General features: G+C 40.8%; 1 protein-coding gene across 2 annotated transcripts in view; it reads left to right on the top strand.

Moving 5' to 3' along the window:
• The window catches only part of C1H12orf4 (chromosome 1 C12orf4 homolog), a 41,310-nt gene extending 27,692 nt beyond the window's left edge, over positions 1-13,618 (top strand). The window contains exons 11-14 of one of the 2 annotated variants that reach the window (XM_057786245.1): positions 3,444-3,646; positions 11,190-11,247; positions 12,095-12,162; positions 12,896-13,618. In XM_057786245.1, coding sequence (XP_057642228.1) covers positions 3,444-3,646; positions 11,190-11,247; positions 12,095-12,162; positions 12,896-12,988 — 422 coding nt within the window. In that variant the 3' untranslated portion in view covers positions 12,989-13,618. The remainder of the gene's footprint in view (positions 1-3,443; positions 3,647-11,189; positions 11,248-12,094; positions 12,163-12,895) is intronic. The other variant, XM_057786253.1, reaches the window with a different exon arrangement.
• Positions 13,619-14,194: the final 576 nt, after the last annotated feature.

Raw genomic sequence — 14,194 nt, 5'->3', positions numbered from 1 at the left:
ATGTGGTCTGAGGTTTTGTAGAGACAGCAGCAGTCTGAGGATTCAGTCTGAGCATGCAATCTAAAGTTTTGTAAAGACGCATTGAGATTTCGTAGAGGGAGATGCAGTCTGAGGTGTCATAGAGACAGCATTCAGTCTAAGGTTCGTAGGGACAGGATTGACCCTCTTGCTCTGAGCATTGGTAGAGGTAAGAACTCTAGTTGCCCGTGGCTCTGCTTCTCTGATCTTTCAGCATTAATCACTATATCTGACTCTGGGCTTTTATTATTAAGACCAATTAGAGTTCTTGCTACAGGAGGACAACTGTGGGTGTTAGTTCTTTCTTTCCTCTACCATGCAGGTCCTGGGGACCAAGCTCAGGTCATCGGTGTTGGCAGCAAATGCCTTTATCTACTGAGCATCTAACCTGGCCAAAGTACTTCTATAAAATATGTTTTCTCAAACACATTTACTGTCTCATATAAATACTGAAAATAAGTACATATATATTACCTTTCTGTATTCCTAGATTGATTTATTTTAGATTCTAATAAACAAAGTACCATAAGTATTCATAAAAGGAAAATGAATTTTATTTTTTAATGATTTATTTATTTTTATTTTATGTGCATTGATGTTTTGTCTGCATGTATATCTATGTGAGGTTGTCAGATCCCCTGGAACTGGAGTTACAGACAGTTGTAAGTTGCTATGTGGGTGCTGGGAATTGAACCTAGGTCTCCTGGAAGAGTGGCCAGTGCTCTTAACCACTGAGCCATCTCTCCAGCCTCAGGAAAATCAATTTTAAAGCATAAAGAGGTTAGTAAGTAGCCAGATAGAGGAACCTATTTTGTATTATTAAGCCACTGAGTTGTTATTAAGCTTTTAAAGTTATTAAGATGAATTTCATCTATACAAGGTAATTTATAACTTGTTCTCAACTGTTTTGATAGTTGAATTTTTTATTAATTTATTTTTTAAAACGATCTTTTCTCATTTTATATACCTATCCCACTCGAATTTTTATACACTTTAAAATTGTCAAATTTCAATGAAAAGACAAATGAAACATTCATATATGAGTTTTTTAAAAAAAATTCTACCTACTTCACAATAATGATTACTCATCAGTTTCGTGTATTAGTACTGTGCACCAGAATATACTTACCTTCACATATTTTAAACCATGTTTCCCTCTAGCACGAGTCCCAATGGGAGGTCGTATACAGTTTGTTCTTGATAACACAGTACTAATGTCTGGATAGATGTAACAAAGCCAGCAAGATATTTCTCCTTTGCCTGAATTATCAATCAACTATAAAGCGATGACGGCATCCACAGTACAGTAGGATTCTGTCCTGCAAGGTAGACTATCTTAATGTTGTGAATTAAGATCTCTCTCTATTGGTGTGTCCATCTGCTCAAGTGGTCCTGTATTCCAGCCATTACTAACTGCTGCTTTTCCTTCTGTGGTGTGCAGTGACTGCTCCATGTGGGCTTGTATGGGTTGCTGTAGTGTCAGTCCTGTAAGGCCTGGGCTTTATTTGTTTATTTGGAGGACTGTCATCTGTCATGTTGTGGGTTGTTTTTTACTCTTTTGACTTTTATGTCTTTTAACTCTTTTTGAGGGGGGCACCACCCAGCTCCCAAATAAAACACATGGAGTCTTATTCGTTCTTTTAATTGTTCAGCCTTAGCTTGGCTTGTTTCTTGCCAGATTTTCTTAACTTAAATGATCCTGACTACCTTTTGCCTGTGAGCTTTTTCTTTTCTTACTTCTGTGTATCTTACTTTCACTCTTACTCTGGGTGACTGGCCCCTGACTTCCTCCTCCCCTTGTTCTTTCATTCTCTTCCTCATTTTTCCTTCTATTTATACTCTGTTGGCCAGCCCTGCCTACCCTTGCTCCTGCCTTGCTATTGGCCATTCAGTTCTTTATTAGACCATCAGGCGGTTTAGACAGGCGAAGAATCACAGCTTCACAGAGTTAAACAAATGCAGCATAAACAAAAGTCACACACCTTAAAATAATATTCCGTAACACTGTCACTTGCCCTGAGCTCTCTGTATGTTTCCCTCATCAATTCAGGGACTTCTCCAGCAGGTTTGACTTCATAGCTGTACCATTGTTCTACCCTGGCTGTTGGTAGGTCCTACTAAGTATTTTTAAATACAAGTATATTAGGTTTTAAAAATAAAACTCTAATATAATTAGAGGCAAGGATGAGGAAATTAGCAAGGGCTAATAGTAGAAGAGTGAAATAAACTTCTAGGCAGGCAGGGCAGAATTTCCACTGAGATGTGAATACACACACACACACACACACACACACACACACGGATTTACATGTATTTGCTATGTTACTCATTGACAGAATAAAAGCTGTTGAGATTTTCTTGGCTATTAAGCTGTATAAGAAAAATAATGATTGTAAGAAGCCTGGATTTTACAGTTAAGAAACATGATTCCAGCAGTCCATTTGAAACACTCATCTCTGTAGTCAGCAGATCTTTATGGAGAACTTTTCTATGTGCTGGAGCTGGGTTATTAAGATAAGGAAGGCTGTCATTAACTGTGAGCCGTACACAATACTCTGTTTAATATAATCTGTGTAAATAGTAGGATGTCATTATTAAGAAAAAATAAAGCAGAATGGTAGCGAAAAATGTGGCCGGTGGAGAGGATAGTCAAGGAAGGCCTTCTAGGAAGGTGGCATTTGTCTGAGATGTGGCCGGTGGAGTCCTCCACATGAAAACATCGGAGAAAAGCCTTTTAGGCATCAGCCTGGATTGGGAAAAAGCTCCACGGGTTTTTAGGGCTGAACACAGGCTGTGTGGCTTGAGCAAAGAGAGATGAGGCAAGGGGGTATCGAAGAGAAAGGCCTTGTCTGTGCTGTGTAGGCCTTGTGGGTCATAGTAAAGAGCTGGCTGTTCCCAGTTGCTGAGTGTGTAAGTAAGTGAGTGGCCCAGTGTATTGGAATCATTTTGGACCAGTAAAAGAAGTAGGTTTGTAGTCAGGCAGAAATGGGAACAAAGAGATCAGTGGATGGGGATAGATGATGGAGAAATGGAAGTAAATGCAGTTTCTGTATTTCTGGTCTGAGAGGCTGATAAACAGATTGGCAGTCAAATCAGTTGAGGTGCGAGAGAGCACACTTAGGCTGCAGGGAGGCAGGTAGCCAAGCCACACATTTTCACATTAGACTCAACAGTTTATGTTGAATAGAGATTGTGAACACTCATATACCTATAATCCAAGGGCTTACTTCATACCACTTTGTGACCCTCTTGACACACTGGCTATTATCTCTTATTTTAATTGTTGTCTCTGAGAATAAGAAGCAGTGACTATATTTGCTTCCTGATACAAAGTCAACACTTTGGCTTCCCCCATGGTTATTTATAAAGCTGTGGACGAGTGTGATCCAGGCTTTTGAAATCATGGCTGTGTTTGTTGGTTACAGGAGAATTTTATATTACACGTCATTCGAATCTCTCCGAAATCCACGTTGCTTTCCATCTCTGTGTGGATGACAATGTGAAGTCGGGAAATATCACTGCTCGGGATCCTGCTATCATGGGACTCCGAAATATCCTCAAGGTTTGCTGTACCCATGACATCACAACAATGAGCATCCCTCTCTTGCTGGTGCATGACATGTCAGAGGTGAGCGGAAACCGTGGCCTTCCCGAGCGGCCCACATAGCAGTCCTGTTAACATCTACAGGGTTCCTTCTAATGAGTGGACTTTTGTATCTCCTGTCAGGTCAGCTGAATTCAGTGACTTATAAAACAATGAACAATGCTCAGAAGACTATAGTGTTGCTTGATGTTAGTAAGCTTGGAATTCTAGAGAATCTCTAACTTTCAATAAGAAATGTGTCCTCCAGCCTTTCTTCTTCCACCCTTCCCCTCCACTTCCTCTTCCATCTTTGGTTTTGCTTTAAGAAGCAGTGGATTTACCTTCACAGTTACTGTGGGGTGTTCTCTCCTTCTCACAGGTGACTCGGTGGGAGAGGGGTGAGGGAGATGGAGTCGTGACGAATTTCCCGGGAAGCAGACTCCAGAGACCAGCGTCTGGTCCAGAGGCGCAGATCTGGTTTAGTGTGTATGTTCACTGGCATATATGCATACATTATCTAGTCAGCTAAGGTCATATTAAGTTACTGTCCAGTGAGTCCGAATGGCACGCAACCCACGTTATGTGAGGGTATACAGCCAGGAGGGCAGCATGTCGAGGTAGTGTGTCTGTGGACAAAGGGCACGAAGCAGGCAACATCCTGGACTTTAGCACCAAATTAGAGGGTCTCCAGTTAGCTGAGACTGCATTATGAGTCATCTAGTGTTCCAGACTCAGGTCTGCTCAGACAGCCACAGGAGGTTTTGGTGCTTCTCATGTTCCTTGTCTCTTAGTGACACCACCTGAACAGAAACTGACCCCTCAATTTACACTTGCCATTGGTCAGTGCTAAGATAAGTTTACATTTTCTGAATATGCATTAGTAGGCAATGGAAAGAAACTTTAAACAGCAGAAAGAAGCCGTTTTCTCAAGGATGTGTCTTTTTGACAGTACAGATATTACCGTATACAGTTGAGATGGGGCAAAATCGCTTACCTGTCTTATTAAGTGCTGTGATTTACTTGGCATTTTTAGTTGCACGGAGTTTCTGTGGTTGCTTCCCTTTGGCTGTCTTCCCTCACTCATGTGAAAACTAAGTATAGGGAAGAAGTTGTAGAAATTAAAGTCTGAAATTCAACCTCAAATAAGCTAAAGGAACATATGAGCTGCATGCAACCCATGTGTATGCAGATAAGTCCTTTTGTGGGAGTCCACTCTGTAAGCAAATGAGCCTTCTTCAGAACAAGCAGACACAGAGCTGCCAAGCAGGCATGGGCACGGTTTTTGTTTTATTTGGGTGAGGAATGAAGGAAGTGTGGGTATTATATATATATATATATATATATATATATATATATATATATATATATATATATTTCATTTATTCATTTGATATAGTCTTGCTCTGTAGCCTTGGCTGACCTGGTACTCATTATGTTGCCCAGGCTAGCCTCAAACTCATGATGAGATCACAAACCTCTTGCCTCTGCCTCCACAGTACCAAGATTACTGGGGTGTGAACCACTGCACTAACCAGAGGGATTAGTAAAAGTTGTATGCTGTGAAGATTTAGTGAAGGAAGCTTGGTTATTTGGTGACTGTTCTAGTTAGGGTTACTATCGCTGTGATAAAACACCATGGCCAAAAGCACCTTGGGTAGAAAGGGTTTATTTGGCTCACACTTCAACATCACTGTTCATCACTGAAGGGAGTCAGAACAGGAGCTCAAACAGGGCAGGAACCTGGAGGCGGAAACTGATGCAGAGGTCATAGATGGGTCATTACTGACTCTCTCCCCCTGGTTTGCTCAGCCTGCTTTCTTATGAAACCCAGGACCACCAGCCCGGGAATGGTACTGCCCACAATGGACTGGGTCCTCCCCAATAATTACAAATTAAGAAAATACCCTACAGGTTTGCTTACAACCAGTTCTAATGGAGGCAGTTTTTTAAATTGAGGTTCCTTTCACTCAGATGACCTTAGTTAGCTTGTGTCAAGCTGACATAAAACTATCCAGCACAAGACCACAAGTTATTACCAAAATAAAAAATAGTGCAAATGTTTTATTATAGAAGGGATTATAGGGAACTAAGCTCCCATTCAGACTGATTGTATTTCAGGCCTCATTTTAACCTTGTAACATGTATAAACACTGTAATAATCAGTTCCATCTAAGTGAGGATGCTGGGTGATTTCCAGCTTACACTCTAGTTTGGGGTCTTTGCTCAGTGAGCACACTGTGGTTTTAGTCCAAAGGATTGTGTTCCTATCCTGCGGTGATGGCCCCACACTTCCCTATTCTCACTCAGCTCATGCTCCAGCCTCACTCCTCTGTGTGGCATCAGGAGAGATGGACAGTGCTTTGTAAAGCTTCATTCTGTGGAGACATTTTCAGAGATCCTCACCAAATAGTCATCTCTAAAAGGTCCCTAGGGAGTGACACTGCAGTGGACTCCTGCCACAAGGAAACATCCACACATTCCTGCAGCTGGATTCCTGGTTAACCATCTTATAAAAATGGTTGTACGTAGGTGGGAAACAACCTCAAAAACAGTTTCCAAAAGTCACTCAGTTCAGATTGACTTCCAGACATCTGATACGACAGGGTTCCCTCTCCCACAGCGTTACAAAAGCTGCCCTTCAAGCTGGGACAGCCAGCTGCAGAACATTAACTTTGTTTCGGAAGTGTCCAATTTAATTCACAAAAGTAGATTGAGCCACAGGCCTCCCATCTGCTGTATTTAAACATACTTCAAGGTCGGGAAGTTTATTCGACAAACTCAGATGGCACAACCCAGGATTTAGAGGTGTGGGGTAGGTTTTGTTCAGGGATCCCAAAGTGTTCTCAGATGGTGTTTCTCTTCCTCTGGCAACCAGGATTTCTGGATGTGGGTGCCACACATTAAGGTGTCAGAGTGATGGTGAGGTCTGAAATAGCCCCTGATAGCCGTGACAGACAAGAAAGCTGTGGAATTGTTTGCAGCTTATAAAGAAAGAGGAAATAGAAAACAAGCCAGCTTGGGGGTGGGACATGTTGCTTTTATCTATCTGTGATCTAAAGACACTGTCCTGTTGGAGTCAGGCTAACCTAAAGCGGGCGGGTCTGCAAATCCGGAACCCTGTGTTCCCTACTTTGTTCACTGTTGACTGCTGGAATCCTTTGGGGTTGTGGCTTTTGTAATTGCATTAGAAATGAAGTGGTTTTGAGTACAGCTACATGGTGTATACAAGCATTATGTTCACAGACTCAGCACCTCTGTAACTCATACCCAACTCATACGCAGAATAGAACGGTTCCTGTACCCTGGAAGCTGTTTATGTACTTGCAGCTGCTTAAACCCTTTTCCATGTAAAAATATCCTTGATTTTCACTTAAAAGTGGGGTCTAAGGGCTGGGGAGATGGATCACTTAATAAAAGTGCCTCCTACTGAGCCTGACAGCTCGAGAGTGACCTCCAGAACCACATTAGTGGCAGGAAAGAACTGATTCTTGATAAACAGATGAGGGGGAGCATTGAGGAGAGAAGTGTTGAAACCTGTCTGAAATGTGGGTCAGTCGGGTCCATATCTGGAGTGTTTGGCTCTTGTTCCTCTCATTCAATACTAATACCTTGTCTTTGTGTTGTGCTTGTGGGTTCTTCTTTCTCATTGTTCTATAGAACATGATGTGGTTCAGCTGTAATTATTTAGCCTTTTTTCTACTTAAGGACATTTGGTGTTTTCTAGATTTTCCTTTTGTTAAATTTAAACCTCCAGTCCAAGTCAAGAAGTTTATTGTACAAACTCAGATGGCATAGCCTAGGATATAGAGGTGCAAGTTGTACCAGGTCCCGAATCACTGTTATTACTTGTAATGCTCCTGTGAACACTTTCTATGTCTCTTTTGGCAATTCTGTCATAAATAAACTTAGAGATGTAACTATTAGTTAATAGGTATGTTTATGATTACCTTTGACAGATATGGCCAAATTGTCTTCCAAAGTGGTTGTAAAACTATGCTGTATTTTAATGTGAAAAGTAAGAAACAAGCTGGGTATGATGGTTCAAGACCTTTAATTCCAGCACTTAGTAGACAAAGGCAGATGGATCTTTACGAGTTCAAGGCCTGCTAGGCCTACACAGTGAAATCCTACCCACCCCCCCAAAAGAATCAAAGCTGCGTGTTCACCCTCTGCAATGGCTATAAAATTTATTTATAAGAATGTTTCAAATATCTCAGGGGCACATACATGAGAAGAAAAGAATAATCTTGTATTCCTTTGCACTGGTGCGTGAACTTATACCTAGCTTTGAAGACATGGAGTGGAGGCTTAGGCTTGGTTTCACACCTGTAATCTTAACCTTCAATAGGCTGAGACAGGAGGATTGCCAAGAGCTTGAGAGCAGCCTGGAATGTGTAGCAAGATACTGTCTCAAAAAGTAAAAAAGAAGCCGGGTGGTGGTGGCGCACGCCTTTAATCCCAGCACTCGAGAGATGGAGGCAGGCAGATCTCTGTGAGTTTGAGGCCAGCCTGGTCTACAAGAGCTAGTTCCAGGACAGGCACCAAAGCTACAGAGAAACCTTGTCTCAAAAAACAAAAAAACAAAACAAAATAAAAAGTAAAAAATAACAGTTTTTTTTTTTTTTTTTTTTTTTTTTTGGTTTTTTTTCGAGACAGGGTTTCTCTGTGGCTTTGGAGCCTGTCCTGGAACTAGCTCCGTAGACCAGGCTGGTCTCGAACTCACAGAGATCCGCCTGCCTCGGCCTCCCGAGTGCTGGGATTAAAGGCGTGCGCCACCATCGCCCGGCAAAAGTAAAAAATAAAACAAACAAAAACTCCTTCAACTTTAACCCTAATCCAAAGATTCAGGTGTCCATGTATGGGCATTACTTTTAGATAGAGGATATTTTTCTTATTAAAATTACAATTGAGAATTAATTTCAGTTTTAACTCTTTAGAATCTATTCTGAGTACAATGCCTGTTTATGATACATAGTTATAATAGCATGGCCCAGTTTTCTGCCTTGGTTCCAAATTCCAAAGTGTGTCATTTGATCTGCTAGCTTTTGGTGGATTTCCAACACTGTGCATTCACTAAGGCATTTTGCCAAGACTTAGTAACTTTGCCAGTATATAGGACTTACATTCCAAATTCTGTTGCTGCTGCCTATTCCACTAGGTCTCTATCCCATCTACAACAATATATTAAAGTTTGTTGCTGGGAGTGAGCTTGTGTAACCACTGGCCACATCCCATGGTAACAAGCACTGAGTCATGTCTTCTCATGGCCTTCTGAACTTCTGAAGGCTCTTCTTTTAGGCTAAGGGCTTTTTGAGGGGGGTATTTAATCTTGTAAATTTTGTTTTACATGTGAATGTTTGGCCTGCATGTGTGTCTGTGCATCATGTGCATGCCTGATACCCGGGGAGGTCAGAAGGTCAGGTCACCTGGAGCTGGAGGTTCAGATGGTTGTAAGCTGCCCTGTCAGTGCTGGGAATTGAACCTAGGTCCTCTGCTAGAACAACGGGTGATCTTAACTGCTGAGTCATCTCTCCAGCCCACTTAGGCACTAGTTTTTATCAGGAAAAACTAAGTGACAGGATAAGAAAACTGGCAAACATCCAACTTATTTATGAGATGGAATTGCTATGTAGATACATGAGAGATTTGGGGGAAACATTTAGCTGTCTAGCATTTCTTTTCAGACTTATAGTAATGAGCAAGAGCCAGTTAAAAATATATTGTAATGACAGTGTGACTTGTCAGTACATTAGATTGTGTTGAGACGATAGCCTGCACTTCATAGCTCGCTGGGATCATGAGTCTTCTAAGTAAGCATCAATGACATTGTCAGTTCACGCCATTCTGAAGAGTGTAAAGTTCCTAATTTGTCTCACAGATATTTGTTTTAGGACATATATTAATTAATCATGTATATAAGCAGTAAGGAAACATGACATAAATGGATAAAATGTGATGCTTTTTGGACAAGACGGGCAGGGAAAAGATAAGATCGCTTTTCCTTTATACTCATGTGCAGTGCACTGGATGCACTGCAGTCTCCCATGCATCGTTACCACTGTTACCCTAATGATCATGTGTCTGGACAACTTGTGCTCTATACGTTGGTGTCAGCTGGCCATTCAGAAGCCCTCTACTCCAAACTCACAATTAGTCTTTTTCCTGACCTTTACATGGTGTTGATAAGTTGTTCTTTAAGTTGTAAAACAAAATACAGTCTGGTGGTGCATTTATATATGTAAAACAAGTGCTTCGTTAAAATCGTGACGATTCATTCAGGCTTTTGCTGTGGGATTTCAAAAATATTGTTTGCAGTAATAGTTTACGGTAATGCAAAAGCTCGGTTATACCTTTGATTCATTCATACATGTGATTTTTTTTGTAGATTGAATAATCTATTTGATAATATAACTTTAATTTTTTTTAATTTCATTTTACTTTCCAACCACAGTTCTCCCTCCCACCCCTCCCACCTCATGGGAGCTGAAGAGAGGGGTCAGCAGTTAAGAGCGCTACCTACTTGTGATTTTTAGTAAACATTTATCATCATAAGTGTAAGCCCTCAAGGCATGTAAGTGGCCAGGCCTTCCCCTGGGCCCTCCAACTGCCAGGTTCCACCCACAAAACACTCTAACTATCCTAAGGGGGCTGGAGTAGAAAGTTCAAGTTCAGGACTTGAAATCCCATCAATCCCTACTTTGGAAATCTACACCTTGGAAAGCTCACACACACACACACACACACACACACACACACACCCCGAGAAACCTTATATGAAATAAACCTTGCCTTCTGCTCAATTCTCTGCTGCTTCTAGCAGAGGTAGCCACACACTACCTTTCAATAAATCTTTTCTCCCAATAAATCTCTTGTGTGAGCTTTGCTGTAAGGTGTGACTAAGTATAAAATATTCTGAATTCCAAAAGTTTAAAAAACACCATAATTAAATAGCAAACAAATTTATAATTATGAAAAGATTTGCTGAATGGGAAGATAATTCTGGTAGCAGTGCAAAGAAATAGAATGTAAAGTGTTATGCTCACTAACTTGCTATGGAAAATCATAAGGTATTGGCATAGCCTGGTGTCTCCATGTGCATACTGGCTGAAGATTAAAAATCAAAATGAAGAAAATGTGTACATCTCACTCATTAGGTGTCTGTAAGCTACTTGTTTATTGCCATCACTTCAGTGGTAATGTATTATACGGTAAATTAAACATTTTAGTTCACTTGCAGTTATTAGACAACTTAACAGAATTATCCATGCTAACATTAAATGTTTATTTGGTGCAATAACTATGTCACTAGCTGACTTTAAAATTAATTACCTAGGAACTTTCAAGAATATGTTCATCTTTAAGTCCTGTTTGCTAGGCTCATTAAGTCAACTTGCATTCCATAAGTATAGTTTATTGGGTAGAAGCTGTATGTCTAAAAACCAAAGAAATGGAGTTGGGTTGATTATCATGTTAGCCTGGATTTATCTGAAACAGGAACACTCCACATTACAAATAAAGATCTGATGATATGGGTTTTTGTTTTTTATAAAAAATTTTGCTGAAAGCATATTTTTGTGTGTGTTTTTAGGAAATGACTATACCTTGGTGCTTAAGAAGAGCAGAACTGGTATTTAAGTGTGTCAAAGGTGAGCATAGCCCATGCTTAGCAGCTACTATGTAAATCTCATCCCCTTATTGAAAGAAGAGCAAGCCAAAGGAACGACTCAAAAGTTGCCTCTATTCCTGGTCCTTCCGAAGATGCTTAATAAGTCAAATATTTCATAATAGACTTTGTAATTTTATCTCTATCAGTTACAAAATAAACAGATGTCTAGCCAATGAAACAGAAGGATATCTGGGTACTTGTATTAGTATTTCACGTGGTGCTTAAACAAAATGCCTGACAAAGTCAAATTCAGAAGGCTTGTATTTTGGCTCAGACTTTGAGGTTGCAGTCCATTCCGCAGGGAAGACTTGGCTGCAGCAGTACAGCATGTCACATTTCATCTGAAGTCAAGAAAGAGGTGCATGCTGGTGTTCGGGTAGCTTTCTCTTACTTCTGCAGTCTAGAAGCCCAGCCCATACAGTGGTCCACCCCACGGATGTGCAGAGAGCATCCAGGGTGATTCTGGATCTCGTCAAGTGGATGGTTCATATAAACTACCACAGATGCTGTTTACACTTTGCTGGTTCTGACTGCTCTTGGTTGCCTTTTATTTTCTTAAAAAATAGAGTCAAGTACTGTATTAACTTTTCATAAACTGTTTTATCTTCATTCTGTGAAGGTCATGTAGATCTTTGAGCATGTTGACAAAACTGCTAATCCTCTCTGGCATAGAGAATTGGAGAGTGTGGGTCTTTATCTGTCTTAGAGGCTTAGCCTTTCCTTTGGCCAGTGGCTCTCTGAGAGGTCAAGACATGAGGCCCCGCAGCGAAAACCCCTCTCATCTTAGTAAAGGAGCTCATAACACAGCAACCTGTTGTCTGTTTTAGGTTTCATGATGGAGATGGCTTCATGGGATGGAGGAATTTCTAGGACAGTGCAATTTCTGGTACCACAGGTGTGTTATCTGAGCAAATCCCACCCCAGTCCATAGCTGTATCATCTGAGTAAATTCCACTCCAAACTAAGGTCTTCTAAGATATTCCTCAAAGACACAGCCAAGTACCTTCTTAAACTCTTCCATATACATAAAGCATAGCTTCCTTACTTTAAGGGGAGAAGTATATTTGGATGCCATGCGACACTTAGTGTACTCTCAAAGATGTGAGCACCAACCCCCTGCTAGGAAGATTGTGGAGGGACACAAGGAAGGTCATTAGGAGATGATTCTGAACTCTGTTTTTCAAGACTGAGTCTCACCCTTGCTGACCTGGAACTCACTCTGTAGACCAGACTGGCCTTGACATCACAGAGATTTACCTACCTCTGCCTCCCAAGTGCTGGGATTGAACCATTGATACCACTGATACCATTGATACCTGTAACTGTTGATACCTTCAACAGTTCTGAATTCTGTTTAGAACTTAGCAAAGCTAGTGGAAAACTAGTGCCGTTGATTAGGGGTTTTTCTAGTAATCGGAATCTTTACTTGACATTTCTGTATGTTGCCAGAGGGTTGGAACTAGAAAAACACACCAAACTATGATTACTAAATCAGTTATGAAAAATAATTTTCACATAATTTATATCCCAATCTAGAGTGAGATCCACATTTTAAATACTTAGAACAAATGGAAATGTCAGTGATGACCTAACAAGTGCGAACTTTTTCTCTTGTTTTCCTCTTACAGAGCATTTCTGAAGAAATGTTTTATCAGCTGAGTAACATGCTCCCCCAGATCTTCCGGGTCTCCTCAACTCTCACGCTGACATCCAAGCACTAAACCTCATGTGCTAACATTCTGGCAGAAGAGCGTTTCTCACCTTTCTGGGAGCAAGAACTGTGCTGGAATCCTGTCGAGCAGAAGGTGCCCAGTGGAACCTGCAACTCAACCACCTGTTAAGTTATGATGGAAAATATCAAATATTCCAAAAATGTGTGTGTGTGTGTTGCAGACTAAAGATTAGCTCCCAATTAAAGCATTTTCTCAGAAAACCCTTCATGATATAATACCTCTTTTTTTTTTTTTTACTTATATGTCCTCTCTGTGAATGATAATGTTAAAATGTTTATCAAACATGGACACTTACCAGCATGTTCATTGTAATTCCATGGAGCCCTCTTGACTTTCGAAGGCAAGAAGAGTCATATCAAATACAAGGCATACATTGTCAAATCAGAATTTGAATATACATTGCAAGTATATGTTTCTTTGAAAGTGTTTTTGTAGTAATATAAATACACCAGACAAATGTACTTGTTTTAAATTCTCCTGTTTCAAACCCTGGCTTTTAACCTACTCTTTCTAAGGTTGTATAAATTAGAGTCGGAGAAGGCTTTGAATTCTTTACCGCTGTCTCACCTTCCTTCTGTGACCTTACCCCGTCTATTAATAACATTTCGTGGGCTGGGAAACTGTTCTTCTTAGCCAGCCTGATGTAAGTTAGTCTAAACCTGCACCTGGCAGCATTACAGTCTTCAGTAACATTGACACCCGGGTCGTTTTCATGGCTCCGTTTTCCCTCGCTTCTGTTCTGTGTCCATTCTTCTACACCCGCTTTGGTTGCAGAAACTGCATTCAAATTTCTGTCCCTGCTGTTTAGCTCCTTTATCACAATTGGCTTTTGGTGCACTCCTCCCTCAGAGGCGCTTGTCCCATGTGTAGATTATTTGCTGAGAGCAGTGAGCGCACTTTTAAAAGGCCTCACAGTAGCACAGACCTCTATAAAGGCAGAAGCTTCTTCACGTCCAAGGCAGGAGGATGAAGAGGAGTCTTTGGGTCAGGATGAAGTGGTATTTCTTGATTTCAAGAAGACAAACCAGCCTTCTCTTAAGTATGCCAGAATATCAGAACTATGGCAAACACTCTCTGGTAGACAGAGTGCTTTCCCATGGAGGAATGTCTCATGGTTTGCTACTCAAGGAAAAGATGCAACACCCAGTCCACACTGTGACCATCAGACACTAATTTTTCCAAGCTCTTTGCCAA

The sequence above is a fragment of the Chionomys nivalis genome, chromosome 1, assembly GCF_950005125.1.
Source record: "Chionomys nivalis chromosome 1, mChiNiv1.1, whole genome shotgun sequence".
NCBI lineage: Eukaryota > Metazoa > Chordata > Mammalia > Rodentia > Cricetidae > Chionomys > Chionomys nivalis.
The sequence above is the reverse complement of the archived record's forward strand: the minus strand, read 5'-3'. Positions and strand labels throughout refer to the sequence as shown.